General features: G+C 42.5%; 2 protein-coding genes across 4 annotated transcripts in view; one reads left to right on the top strand and one right to left on the bottom strand.

The window, feature by feature from the left end:
• Positions 1 to 7,783, bottom strand: part of GLB1 (galactosidase beta 1) — a 210,845-nt gene extending 203,062 nt beyond the window's left edge. For all 3 annotated transcript variants that reach the window (XM_058183979.1, XM_058183980.1, XM_058183978.1), the window contains exon 1: positions 7,627 to 7,783. In XM_058183979.1, coding sequence (XP_058039962.1) covers positions 7,627 to 7,749 — 123 coding nt within the window. In that variant the 5' untranslated portion in view covers positions 7,750 to 7,783. The remainder of the gene's footprint in view (positions 1 to 7,626) is intronic.
• Positions 7,184 to 14,860, top strand: part of CRTAP (cartilage associated protein) — a 63,645-nt gene continuing 55,968 nt past the window's right edge. The window contains exon 1 of the mRNA XM_058183988.1: positions 7,184 to 7,331. The gene's annotated coding sequence lies outside the window, so the exon portion shown is untranslated. The remainder of the gene's footprint in view (positions 7,332 to 14,860) is intronic.

Genomic DNA, 14,860 nt, shown 5'->3' with positions numbered 1-14,860 from the left:
TCTCTCTCATGTCAAGGTGTATATCATAGTGTACACATTTTAATATATTAAAATAATCTCTATAAGCCAAACATTATACCTGATTCATGATTTTAGATCTCTGTATACTGTAATGTTTTCTTCCAAAATATCATTTTTAATTATTATTTCTGGCAGAATGTATTTAAGATTAAGCAAACCACTTAGTGTATTAATCTCTTTCTGGATAGTCTCTTTGCACATTAACAAGGCCCATGAAACCAATGTGAAAAAAACTACAGCCTTTTTGTTTCTCCAGTTAATAAAGCTTTATAATTAATGTTCCATTAAAAAATAGCAATAGCACTTATATTGCCCCCAACACTCTGGATCTTCATTTTACCAACCTCTGAAGGATGAAAGGCTGAGTCAACCTTGAGCCAGTCAGCAACAAACTCCAGGTTGTGAGCAGAGTCACCCTGCAAAATTGCACTCTAACTCTGTGCCACCAACATATTAAGCTGCTGGAAATAATTATACTTGTTCTACCAAGTAGTGTTAACTAGAGAGTGAAAACTAATATATCTATATCTTTAGAAGAGCTGATTTTATCAAACGCAGAGAGAGCCTAGGAAAGATTCCATGGACAAAAAATCCTAAAGGAGAAAACAATTCAAGAAGCATGGGATTCTCTAAAAAATGCAATCCAATCCACCACAATACCACTGAAAAAAAACAACAAGAAATTCAAGAAGAAATCAGCACGGCTGCAAAGATCTCTCTGACAAATTGAAAGACAAAAAGGACAAGTACAAAAAATGGAAAGAGGACACATAACTAAGGCTGATTGTCAGCAGATAGCCAGAACATGCAAAGGTGAAGTCAGGAAAGCAAAGTCTCAGAATGATCAAAGACTTGCAACAAAAGTGAAAGATAATTTTAAAAAAGTTTTTTTCAACATATTAATAACAAGAAAAAGGTCAAGGAGACAGTAGATCCACTAAAGAGAGAAGATGGCAAGAAGGTAATAGGCAGTAGGGAGAAAGCAGAGCTGCTTAACTCATTCTTTGCATTGGTCTTCATGCAAAAAGAAACTATAGCCCAACATACAAAAAAACCCCTACTGTAAAAGACAAACTAGAAATAAAAATTACGTAAGAAAATGATAAGAGAAAATCTATCTGACCTTGACTAATACATATCACCACTGTACCATACCTTTAAAAAATCATGGAGCACCAGGAAAGTACCTAAGGATTGAAAAACGGCTGATATGGTTCTCATCTTCAAGAAAGGGGAAAAACAGACCCAGGAAACTACAGACCAATCAGCCTAACATCAATATCTGGGAAGATTATGGAAAAGATAATTAAAAAAAAAACAGATCCGCGAACAACTAGAAGCAAATAAGGTTATAACTAGTAGCCAGCATGGGTTAAAAACAGATCATGCCAAACCAATCTTATTTCATTCTTTGATAAAGTGATTAAATTAGTAGATCAGCTGTGGACATAGTATACTTAGTATACTTAGATTTTAATAAGGCATTTGAGAAAGTAGACCACAACCTACTTCTTGGTAAGCTAGAAAATGTGGAATAGACAATATCACTACTGGCTGATAAATGGTCTCAGTGAGTAATCTTTAATGGTACTCTATCCACATGGAGAGAAGTAAGCAGTGGGGTACCACAAGGCTCTTTCTTAGGCTCAGTATTCTTCAATATCTTCATAAATGACTTAGATGAGGGAATAGAAATTTGCAGATGACGCTAAACTGGCAGAAATAGCCAACATCCCTGAAGACAAGCTCAGTGTCCAAAAAGATCTTGACAAACTTGAACAATGGGCCCTGTCCAACAAAATGAATTTTAATGTGGAGAAAAGCAAAGTTTTATATTTAGGCAGGAAAAACCAAAGGTATAAGTACAGATTAGGAGAGACCAGGCTCAAAAACAGTAACTGTGAGAGGAACCTTGGAGTCCTAGTGGATGATCACTTGAATATGAACCAGCAGTGTACAGCAGCCACCAAAAAAGCTAATACAGTAATCCCCAGGTTATGAGCATTTCCTCAGCAAACCATTCAAAATTACATGAAAAGCGCCCCCTAGTGTTTACAAACAAGTCCCAATACTACAAATCTTGCAGCACCATGGCAGTTGTTTGCCCTTACCAACAACCCCAGTGGCTCTGCAACGTTTGTCCTGCACGTTGCCAGCTGAAATGGAGTTTCTGAGGGGCGAATCCATTTGGGCATCCAGAGGCCTCTCCCGATACATTGCCAGCCAAAATGGAGCTTCTGAGGGGTGGATTTACCTCTCAGAAGCTCCATTTTGGCAGCAACATGCCAGGTGAAGCCTCTAGATGCCCAAACAGTGTGTCAAAGGGGCAGATCCACCTCTCAGAAACTCCATTTCAGCTGGCTACATGCCGGGCTAGGCCTGCTGAGGCCCAAACGGAGCTTCAGAGGGGCGTGCACAGCTGAGAGGCCGGAGAGGAGTCTACTTGCTTGATCTTCACATGGTAAGTGACCTGGCAAGGTAGGTTGTGGGGGGGGAAGCAACTGGGGATCATGAAGGGTTGGGGGGCCTTGGGTGATCTTAGGCAGATGGCCTGTTCCATCACTAGACCCCTATGGCCTTCCCCACCCTGAAATACCTCATGTGCACTTAACGAGCCTCACATTCAATTAGCAAATGCATGGGTGAAAGGAGGGAGTGATCCTGTTCAAGGTACGCGATTCAGTCCCACAAATCCTTGGGTTACGAATGGAATGGGCAGGCTCCATTACATTCTTAACTTGAGGGCTACCTGTACAATCCTGGGTTATATAAACAGTGGCATTGAATCAAGATTACGTGAATTATTAATACCACTTTATAAAACGCTAGTAAGATCACACCTGGAATACTGCAACCAATTTTCATAATCATACTACCAAAAAAAGTTGACACTTTGGAAAAAGTTCATAGAAGAGCAACTAAGATGATCAAAGGCCTAGAGACTAAAACATAAGAAGAATGGCTACAGGATTTGAGTTTGGCTGCTCTAAGAAAATTATTAGGGAGAACATGATAGCAGTATTCCAGTATTTGAGGGGCTGCCACAAAGAAGAGGGAGTCAAATTATTCTACAAAGCACCAGAGGACAGGACAAGAAAAAATGGTTGGAAACTAAGCAAAGAGAGAGGCAACCTGGAATTAAGGAGAAACTTCCTAACAGTGAGGACAATTAACCAGTGGAACAGTTTGCCTTCAGAAATTGTGGGCGCTCCCCATCACTGGATGTTTTTAAGAAGAGATTAGTCTCTTATCTGAAATAGTGTAAGTTCTCCTGCTTGAGCAGGAGGCTGGACTAGAAGACCTCCAAGATTCCTTTCCAACTCTATTCTATTCTTCAGTATCCATCCATCCATTGAATCTTCTATTTCCAATTATTTAAAAACAGGAAAATAATTATACTACTGGTCATTGTGCAATGCTATCATTACCTGTCCACTCACCACTAAATGTAGCAACTACTATCTTTTAAGAAAATAATTATATAATAGCTTGCTGATGACCTGTCTGCCACTCACTCTGCTACTCCTACAGTATGATTTTCTGATGCAGGATTCACCTATGTAAAAACTTCCTTTTAAGAGTCCCAGGAATATTCCAAATTACATTATATCAATTTTTCTCACTAGACTTTAAAAAAGAGAGAAAGTTTTCCACTACCTAGCAGATTTTTCAGCTAGACATCTCTGAATATAGGGGAATAAATTATACCAGAGAATCCTGTGAGTCAAGTTTGAGAGATAATGCAGTTTTGTGACCAGAATGGACATTAACTTTTCTTGAAGATATTGCAATCACATGTGGGGGGAAAAACAGTGAGAGTGAGAACAACTTTCAACTTTCTGCCAGTTTCCCCATTGTCTTTATTGGGCGATGTTGGCAGAATTATCTGAAACTACAATTATGTAACTGCAGGGACAACTTTGGCAAGGAATTGGCAATAATTCTGCAGCTAAAACTGGTTTGAACATTGTGGAAATTTCAATTCCAAAGGAGTAATGGTTACAGGATTTTTTTTACATATTCTTTAAATCAGTGGATTTTAATCTCAGTTAACCAAAGAAATTGTAGACATTTTCAAATACAGAGAAAAGCACCTACTTCTGCAGTTTGGGTGCTTTTCTAGATAAGGTAGATATTCCCTCTGGTGACTACAGAATTGCAACAATAAAGCAATGACAGGAAAACTGCCTTATCTGGACATTTTTTCACTTCCTCATTTAGACTAAATCCTTGGATTAGTTAGTTTCCTATCTAATTATCTATCTAATATCATATCCACGAATGACTACCATGTCCAAGAAAAACAAACTACCCATATCAATAAAAAAGTTTCAATCAAAAAAAAAATCCCTCTGGAAAAGAAACAAAAAAGGCTATGTTACAAATTTCAAAAACCGCTACAGAAACATATGCAACCAAATAAAAACTGAATGCACAAATTACCACACCAAGCAAGAAGAGAACCTTCTACGCACAAATTCCAATCGTGCCTTTTATAATTTTGTCAACAATAAACTTAAAGACTCAAGATCCATCCCACCACTAAAAGATTCCAACAACAAAGAATGCAATGACGAAACAGTCAAAGCAAACCTCTTCAACATTTTCTTTGGCTCAGTTTTTGTTAACTCCGATAACACATATCCAACATTCCACAAACGAACCAGCAATGACTATGACGATTTAACTCATATAGATTTCACAGAAGACAACGTTGGTAAAGCTCTACACAACTTAAAACCATCGCTTTCTATTGGACCTGATGGACTTTGTGCATATTTCTTAAAAAAACTTTCCATTAATATAGCCGAACCCCTAAGTATTATCTTTGATAAAGCCTTCACTACCAGTTCTCTTCCCAAACTTTGGTCACTAGCCACAGTCATCCCCATCTTCAAAAAAGGAGACCCCAGCTTAGTCGAAAACTACAGACCGATCTCCCTTTGCTGCGTCACCTGCAAAGTCATGGAATCTATCATCAACCAATCCATTACCTCACACTTAGAAACTAACAACCTACTCTCCAACAAACAATTTGGTTTCAGGAAAAAGCTATCATGCAACTTACAACTTCTCCACTGCAAAAACATATGGACTTCAAATCTAGATCAAGGCAAATCAATAGATGCAATCTACATAGACTTCTGCAAAGCTTTTGACTCAGTAGTACATGATAAACTTCTCCTTAAACTAACATCCTATGGCATCTCAGGACCCCTCCACAAATGGATATCTGCTTTTCTGTCTAACAGACAACAAGTGGTCAAAATTGGCAATGCTTTATCAAATCCTGTTCCTGTCAAGAGTGGCGTTCCTCAAGGCAGCGTCCTTGGACCAACACTCTTTATACTATACATTAATGATCTTTGTGACCATATCTCAAGTAATTGTGTTCTCTTTGCTGACGATGTCAAACTATTTAACACCACAGACAACACTTCTATCATTCAAAACGACCTTGACCATCTAACCGCTTGGTCTAAAAATTGGCAGCTCAAATTTCAACCAGCAAATGCTCAGTCTTACATATAGGAAAAAGAACCCAAAACTAAGTACATACTAGATGGACATTACCTTACAGACGACCCCATCCCGTTAAAGACCTTGGAGTTTTCATGTCAAATGATCTAAGTGCCAAAGCCCACTGTAACTACATAGCAAAAAAAGCTCTAAGAGTTGTAAACCTAATTTTATGTAGCTTCTTTTCCAAAACACCACACTACTAACCAGAGCATATAAAACATTTGCTAGACCAATTCTAGAATACAGCTCACCGGTTTGGAACCCTCACCACATCTCTGACATCAATACAATTGAACGTGTCCAGAAATATTTTACAAGAAGAGTTCTCCATTCCTCTGAAAACAACAAAATACCTTATCCCACCAGACTTGAAATCCTAGGCTTAGAAAACTTGGAACTCCGTCGCCTTGACAAGACCTAAGTTTAACTCACAGAATCATCTATTGTAATGTCCTTCCTGTCAAAGACTACTTCAGCTTTAATTGCAATAATACAAGGGCAACCAATAGATTTAAACTTAATGTTAACCGCTTTAATCTAGATTGCAGAAAATATGACTTCTGCAACAGAATCATCAGTGCTTGGAATACTTTACCTGACTCTGTGGTCTCTTCCCATAATCCTAAAAGCTTTAACCAAAAACTTTCTATTATTGACCTCACCCCATTCCTAAGAGGACCATAAGGGGCGTGCATAAGCGCACAAACGTGCCTACCGTTCCTGTCCTATTGTTTTTCTTTTCTTCTTCCTATATATGTTTATATGGTTATATACTATATAATCTTTTTGTATGATGTTGTGACAAAAATAAATAAATAAATAAATAAAATAAAATAATTTTGGCCAAACTCAGTTAAATGCTTCAAAGTTTCTGCAGGACTCAAAAATACTGCTATAGGTCTGCCAAGTAAACTTGGTTTCCCACACTTCCTAGTTGCTAGGCTTATTTACAAAGGCTGGGCACTACATGCAGTTCCATCAGCGTTTTTCAAATTTGGCAATTTTAAGATATGTGGACTTAAACTCCCAGAATTTCCCAGCCAAAAATCCAGACATCTTAAAAATTATCTAGGCTGAGAAACACTGCTGTAGATTAGTGGTAGGAGCTCAGATTTCTTCCTGATCATATTTGAATAAGACATATTATTACATTACATTACATTACATATTATTATATTGTATTGTATTGTATTGTATTGTATTGTGTAGGAATTTAGCACCCACCCCCCTCCTAGAAGAATGAAATATTCTAGGAAATATTTTAAAAAGCAGAATATTATACCTTCCTGGATGAGAAAAGGAGAAACATGCTCTTGGAAAGCGGCCCCCACCTTTGTTAATAGCCCCAGAAAGACAAAAGACATCTTATCTACAACACAGAAGACCTTCAGCTCCAGGGTGATGGGATTAAGACATGGCCCTCAGGACATGATAGGATTAGCCTCTACCCATCTCACCACATGGCACCTGGGAAGATTACATCAGCCAGCAAGACTCAGGCAAGCTTGAGGGACAACCTACAATGTTAGCTAAGACTCCCACCCCCTGGGAGTCTGACAGCCAATAGGATACTCTTCCTGTGCCCCAGAAAGGTCAAAGCTCAGAAAAAGCATAAAGCCAGGGAGCACACAGGATCTCAGGCCTCTTTTCTGTTCAGGATCTCAAGCCATGTGATCCTGGCCACCATTAAACCATCTTTCCAAGCAGCCTCCATGTTTCCAGTGTCTTTGTCCCCACTTGGAACTGAACCCAGATGGATATTTCTTCCAACAATTGTATTGTATTGAGTAAGTACATTGGCACTACAATATGTGGCTTCAAATATGTTCGGGAAGCAAACTGAGCTCTCCAATATCAATCTATGGCAGTGATTCCCAACTCTGACAACTTTAAGATGTGTGACTTAAATTTTGGAATACAAATCCACTCATCTTAAAGTTGCCAAGTTCGAAAAACACTCCATCAACACAGCGCAGCCTTCTGCTCCGGGCGGGAGCTCCCTTATGGACCGGCGTCCAATAAAAGTCTTCCCTCATGCAAACTACCTTACTGTGAGAAATTACGAGAAAGGACTATGCTTACCGGTGATCCAAATCCTACGGCTAGGAAGTGAAGCAAAATCAGATCAAGCATGTTAAAGCAGCAGGGAAAAGAAATAGAAGAAAATACACCAGCATCTGACGCAGCCAGGCCCACTAACCACATGACTCCAGAGTCAGCTGATTACTTCCGCCTCGAGAGTTTGCGCGTGTCTGTTTGCATCTCTAAAGCGTAAGCAAATCCAGATTTCAGAGTGGTGTGAATAATCATTCTTCTGTTACCCGCTGAGCTTCAGTTATTCTCAACTTTTTTCCTTTCAGAATGTAGGAGTTCGCGTTTCTGTTTTCTGCTAGCTTGTCTTCTTCCGATTCCTGTCCTACACTTGAGTGGGATATAATATTCTTTGGCAGACTATGACTTTCTCAGGGTTTCAATGTTGAATTGATATCTGATAGACGTCCTAAAAAGCCAAAGCAAGCGAAAGCGGCTCTCTGAGAAGAAGGAAGTTAGGTCTTTTTCCAAAATGTTTCCTTTAGCTCTTCACGATTGCTCGGCTCATGCCAGAGCGCAGAGGGGAATAAAAAAGAGATGCGGGTGATCTCTGCTTCGACTTCCATCCATACTAGCTGTGTTAATTCTGTGGGAAGAAATATCCATCTGATTCAGTTCCAAGCTGGGAGAAGGGAACTGGAGACAAAATGGGGGCTGGAGGCTGATTGGAAAGAGGGTCCATTTTTTAAAAAGATTTTTTTTATTTTAAAAACAAAACAAAACAAATCTTTGTTGAAAAAGATATCAGTCGGGTACACACTCAAACATATTTCAAATTTCATCCTCTCATTATATCATTTATCCAATATTTTCCTTTTCAAATTTTGTGATTGCCCTTTTCTTTTAAAGCTTATTCCATCCCTTTATCCTGGAAAATGTTTCCAAATCAAATCTAATTACCATGTTTTTTGTCCCTTTTATTGCTCCTTTTATTACTCAAAGACCTATAACCCAAAAAATAAAATAAAAACAAGGTCAAATTCTCTCCTAACTTAAATCTCACCTTAAATTAAAAGGTCACCCATCACTTATATATTTCAAAATCCCATTTAACATAGAAAAAAGTAATAGAAAAAAAGGAAACCTAATCAAAAGGTCACCCATCATTTAATTATTTCAAAAGTCCTATTCCAAATACGATATAAAAAGGAAACTTAAAGTAAAAATCTCCCCTGCCTTCGTTCTCACCTTAATTAAAAGGTCTCCCATCACTTGTATAATTCAAAGATCCCTTTCCAATAAAAATCAACATAAAAAGGAACAAAAGTAAATAAAAAAAGAAAAAGTCTCCCTATCCTAAAAAATAACAACAAAATAAGATTCTCTTCTATCATCCGCATAACTGTAAGTAAAAAGGAAAAAACAGTGTCTCATTTCTCACACGTTATCCATATTCAAATATTCTAATTACAAGCTTTATCTTCAGATTTTTCAATTTTACTAAGTGTGCTCCCAAAACTGTATTTTCATAACTTGTTAAATTCCCTGTTTGCCCCCATCTTCCTCTTGTGCTCAAAAAATATATATTTTCTTAACTATCAGATTTGTGTATAATTCTTAAAGGTCCACCATCTAAGTGCTTTATTATTTCTTAGAATGCCCTGAAATCACAAAGGCATTCCCCTCTTAAACATCGTCTTCTACCTTTAAATATCATACTTTAATAATTATTTAGTAACCTTTTCTATATTATTTTTAATATTGTCAATCTTAGAGGTCTAGATACAAAAGTCTTCCCTTGGACATGTTCTAAAATCACAAAAACGTTGCTCAAACTGCATGTACTCAAAAATGTGTTTTCTACACTATCATATTAGTGTATAATTCTTAAAGGTCAACTATCTAAGTGCTTTATTATTTCTTTAGAATGCCCTGAAATCACAAAGGTATTCCCCTCTTAAACATCATCTTCTACCTTTAAATATCATACTTTAATAATTATTTAATGTCATTTCTACCTTGTTCTTATTGTTATCAATCTTAGAAGTCAAACATCTATATATAAAAGTCTTTCCTTAAGGATGCTCTAAGTCTTTAAGTTTCAGTCTTTATATTACAATTATAATCCACAATTATCAAGTCCTTTGTTTCAATTTATTTCAATTCTTCTTTTCTTTTTCTACCTTTAGATGTCAATCTTACTGCAGTTGGAGTCCACAGTTAACAAACAATCCTTTTTAAGGTCAATTCCTTTGTTCCTGCTTTCTTTCTTCTGCCTTTATAATGTAATTGTAATCCACAATTAGCAAAATCTCCATTTTTATTTATTTATTTATTATTTAAATTTTTATACCGCCCTTCTCCCGAAGGACTCAGGGCGGTTTACAGCCAGATAAAATAAACAGTCCTATTACAAAATAAATACTATTAAAATACCACTAAAAAACTTATTCAATTTGGCATAATTAAAATTTAGCAAATAATAAAACCCATTAAAAAACCCATTAAAAACCCATCGATAAAACCCATTAAAAAACCCATAAAAAACTAACCCAGTCCAGCGCAAATAAATAAGTGAGTTTTGAGCTCGCGGCGAAAGGTCCGGAAGTTGACGAAGTCCTGGGGGGAGTTCGTTCCAGAGGGCGGGAGTCCCCACAGAGAAGGCCCTTCCCCTGGGTGTCGCCAGACGACACTGTCACGCCGACGGCACCCCAAGGAGTCCCTCTCTGTGAGAGCGCACGGGTCGGTGAGAGGTATTCGGTAGCAGCAGGCGGTCCCGTAAGTAACCCGGCCCTATGCCATGGAGCGCTTTAAAGACGTTCACCAACACCTTGAAGCGCACCCGGAAGGCCACAGGTAGCCAGTGCAGCCTGCGCAGGATAGGTGTCACTCGGGAGCCACGAGGGGCTCCCTCTATCTCCCGCGCCGCTGCATTCTGGACCAACTGCAGCCTCCGGATGCCCTTCAAGGGGAGCCCCATGTAGAGAGCATTGCAGTAGTCCAGACGAGACGTCACAAGGGCGTGAGTGACTGTGCACAAGGCACCCCGGTCTAGAAAGGGGCGCAACTGGCGCACCAGGCGAACCTGGTGGAAAGCTCTCCTGGAGACGGCCGTCAAATGATCTTCAAAAGACAGCCGTGCATCCAGGAGAACGCCCAGATTGCGCACCCCCTCCATCGGGGCCAATGACTCGCCCCCGACAGTCAGCCGCGGACTCAGCTGACTGTACCGGGATGCCGGCATCCACAGCCACTCCGTCTTGGAGGGATTGAGCTTGAGCCTGTTTCTCCCCATCCAGACCCGTCGGCTTCCAAACACCGGGACAGCACTTGATAGCTTCATTGGGGTGGCCCGGTGTGGAAAAGTACAGCTGGGTGTCATCAGCGTACAGCTGGTACCTCACACGAAGCCACTGATGATCTCACCCAGCGGCTTCATATAGATGTTGAACAGAAGGCGAGAGAATCGGCCCTGCGGCACCCACAAGTGAGGCGCGCGGGTGACCTCTGCCCGTCAACACCGTCTGCGACGGTCGGAGATAGGAGGAGAACCACCGATAAACGGTGCCTCCCACTCCCAATCCCTCCAACCGCGCAGCAGGATACCATGGTCGATGGTATCAAAAGCCGCTGAGAGGTCTAATAGGACCAGGGCAGAGGAATAACCCCTATCCCTGGCCCTCCAGAGATCATCCACCAACGCGACCAAAGCCGTCTCAGTGCTGTAACCGGGTCGGAAGCCGGACTGGAACGGGTCCAGATAGACAGTTTCCTCCAGGTGCAGGGGAAACTGATATGCCACCATACTCTCTACAACCTTCGCCAAGCGGGTTGGAGACCGGACGATAGTTACCTAAAACAGCCGGGTCCAGGGAAGGCTTCTTGAGGAGGGGCCTCACCACCGCCTCTTTCAAGGCGGCCGGAAAGACTCCCTCCAACAAGGAAGCACTCGTAAGCCCCTGGAGCCAGCCTCGTGTCACCTCCTGAGTGGCCAGCACCAGCCAGGAGGGGCACGGGTCCAGTAAACACGTGGTGGCATTCAATCTACCCAGCAACCTGTCCATGTCCTCGGGAGTCACAGGGTCAAACTCATCCCAAACAACATCACCAAGACCGCCCTCAGATACCCCGTCTGAATCGCCACAATTTTGGTCCAGACCGTCCCTAAGCTGAACGATTTTATCGTATAGATAACCGTTAAACTCCTCAGCACGTCCCATAGCGGGTCATCCCGCTCCCCTGGTGAAGGAGGGGGCGGGTCACCCGAAACAGGGCAGCTGGGCGGTTATCTGCCGACGCAATGAGGCCTCGCTTCCCTCAGTGCCACTAGGTAGGTCCTAGTATAGGATCTAACTAGTGTCCGATCAGCCTCTGAACGGCTGGACCTCCAGGAACTCTCTAGGCGTCTTCTCCGGCGTTTCATCCCCCTCAGCTCCTCGGAGAACCAAGGAGCCGGTTGGGATCTGCGCCGGGTCAGAGGCCGCAAAGGCACGACACGGTCTAAAGCCCCAGCCGCAGCCCGTTCCCAGGCTGCAGCTAGTTCCTCTGCCGTGCCGTGAGCCAGACCCTCAGGAAGTGGCCCAAGCTCCGTCCGAAACCTCTCTGGGTCCATCAGGCGCCTGGGACGGTACCATCGTAGTGGTTCCGTCTCCCTGCGGTGTTGGGTAGCGGTCAGAAAGTCCAGGCGAAGGAGAGAGTGATCTGACCATGACAAAGGTTCAATGACTATTTCCTTTAAGTCCAGATCTCGACCACTGACCAGAGACAAAATCAGGTCCAGTGTGCCTCCCCCGATGTGAGTGGGGCCATCCACTACTTGAGTCAGGTCCAAGGCCGTCATGGAGGCCAAGAACTCCCGAGCTACCGTCGATGACGAGCCGGCAGATGGCAAGTTAAAGTCCCCCATGACTAACAGTCTGGGGGTCTCCACTGCCACCCCGCAAGCACCTCCAGGAGCTCGGGCAGGGCAGCTGTCACGCAGCAAGGAGCCAGGTACGCCACCAGCAAGCCCATCTGACATCTATGACCCCACCTCACAAAGAGGGATTCACACCGCGATCTGAGGTACAGTGGTCTCCTCGGCTCTAGACTCTCTTTAATAGCAACCGCCACCCTCCACCCCTACCCTGGGCCTCGGCTGATGGAATGCACGGAAACCCGGTGGGCACATCTCACCAGGGCACCCCCTGCAGTGCCCAACCAGGTCTCCATAACGCCTATAATATCCGCGGCACCCCCCTGAATCAGATCATGTATTAGGGGGGCCTTATTGGCCACAGACCGTGCGTTGCATAACATCAGACGCAGGCCCAGGCTCTGAGGGTCTTGACCATCCGGGAACGGAGAAGTCAGGGGATCGGGCACGCGATCGCCTGTAAACATCGAACGTGACCCCTATGTCGTCGATCCCCTTCCGCCATATCTGCCCCTCCCACTTACCGTGCAAATAGACTCACCTCACACAAAGGAACACACTCCCCCATAACCTCCGAACCCATTTGATAGTCGCCACGAGCATGCGTTGGAACTGGTTTCCTCCCGACGGGCTACCCCTCACCCGCCCTAACCCTCCCACCCCACCCAACACTACCTCCCTCCAACCCAGACCCGTCAGTTTCTACCCTCCTTAAAATTCCCCTTAAAATTCCCTTTAAAAACCCTATTAAAATAATTAATTAAAAATCCCCTGAGTCTCCTATTTTTGGCATGCCATCTCTCGGGGTTCCAAAACCCGTCCTCAAGATGGACCCTCGATAATGTGGAGGGCCAGACCCGCGAGAGAGGGGAATCTCGCAGGGCAAGAAGGTCAGCCGCTGTAAATGTCCGCATGGTAAAAGTCCGGCAAACGGACCCATCCTGGACCTGTCAAGATGGAAATTGACGCACCAGGAGTTCCGAGTAGAAGACAGACGGGATATAGGTCTTGGGCGGTAGATGAACAAACCGCCATGATTAAGTCAGAGCTCCAACCCCTCTTCTCCAGTCCCGAGGGGGGGGGGAGAGGATATAGTCCTACAATAGTCAAGCTAGGATTGTCCAGGACCATCCTCAATTCCCCCACTGGGGACCAAAGGTCTTCAAACGATCCCCTTGCAGCCAGCCCATGGACATCCTCAAAGATGGTAAAAAGGTGCCTACATGGCCCGTGATCGTCCTTCAAGTTGACACAGAGGACGAAACACGCACCTAGTGGGCCAAGTTTTGAAGCCGAAGTCCTTTGTTTCAATTTGTTTCAAATTCTTATCCTTCACAAATAGTTACCAGAATCCTTTGTGGTCAAAATTTATGTGAAATAGAGGGGTGAAGACAAAGTCAAATGAAATCCATTTTTAAAGTCCTGAACAAATCTGTTTTTCCCCTTTCTTTGAAGTCCTTTATCTCAATTTGTTTCCTTTATAGTCAAAATTGTGCAAAGTGGGGGGGATAAGATAAAATCAATCAAAGTCCATTTTTTCAAGTTTTAAAATCATAATCAATTCCATTTTTTTCCCTCCCCCCCCCTTCCTTCTGCAGTTCTTCTTCCACCTTCAGATGTCAGTCTTTATACCGGCTTCGATATCTTTTCCAAATAGTTGTGCTTTCTCTCCTGCCTGATTCTTGTGGCCGTCTCCAGCTTTGGGGCACCTGATGTTGGCTGCCATTCCTCCCTGGTGGATTGGGAGAAAAAGCGAAAGAGAGTCCATTTATTGATGAACAGAACCACATAGATTCTGGACAGCTGACCACATGGAGTTGAGAGTGGGGGGTGTTATACCTTCTCTTGTGCTTTGCATTTGAGCTTCCTATTTCTGTGCAAGAACATGTATTGGCTGTTGTCAGATATTGTCCCATGGGGCCATATAGGGGTTATGCAGGGGTCATAGCTGGCTCTATAGGCAAAGGACAACTCCTAGGTGCTTGTCTGAGCTAAGTTTGGTTGAAGTTTCTCAGGATGATGCATTTAAGGGGCTTGTGTTCTTAAAGGATGTTGGGTAATTCCTATTGTGGCTTAATGGGTTTCATCCTGTTTTGGCTCTTGGGTGATGGCTAACCCTACCATTCTGCCTTTGTTTAAAAATATCCTTTCTTGAATGGATTATCAAATCTGCATTTCTAAAAGCTGCCTGCATTATCTGCTGAGGCTATTAAGAAAAGTGGGGGTTGCTTTCTGTCTCCAAGAGCATGTTTCTCCATTTCTCCTTGAAGAAAATATAATATTCTGCCTTTTAATATTCCTCAAAATATTTCATTCTTCTAGGAGGGCTTCCCACAACTCCATTACGCCTCACTTTTTAAAAAGAGCTTG

Source organism: Ahaetulla prasina, chromosome 4 (assembly GCF_028640845.1).
Source record: "Ahaetulla prasina isolate Xishuangbanna chromosome 4, ASM2864084v1, whole genome shotgun sequence".
Lineage (NCBI taxonomy): Eukaryota > Metazoa > Chordata > Lepidosauria > Squamata > Colubridae > Ahaetulla > Ahaetulla prasina.
This window is presented reverse-complemented; position numbering and strand designations above follow the sequence as displayed.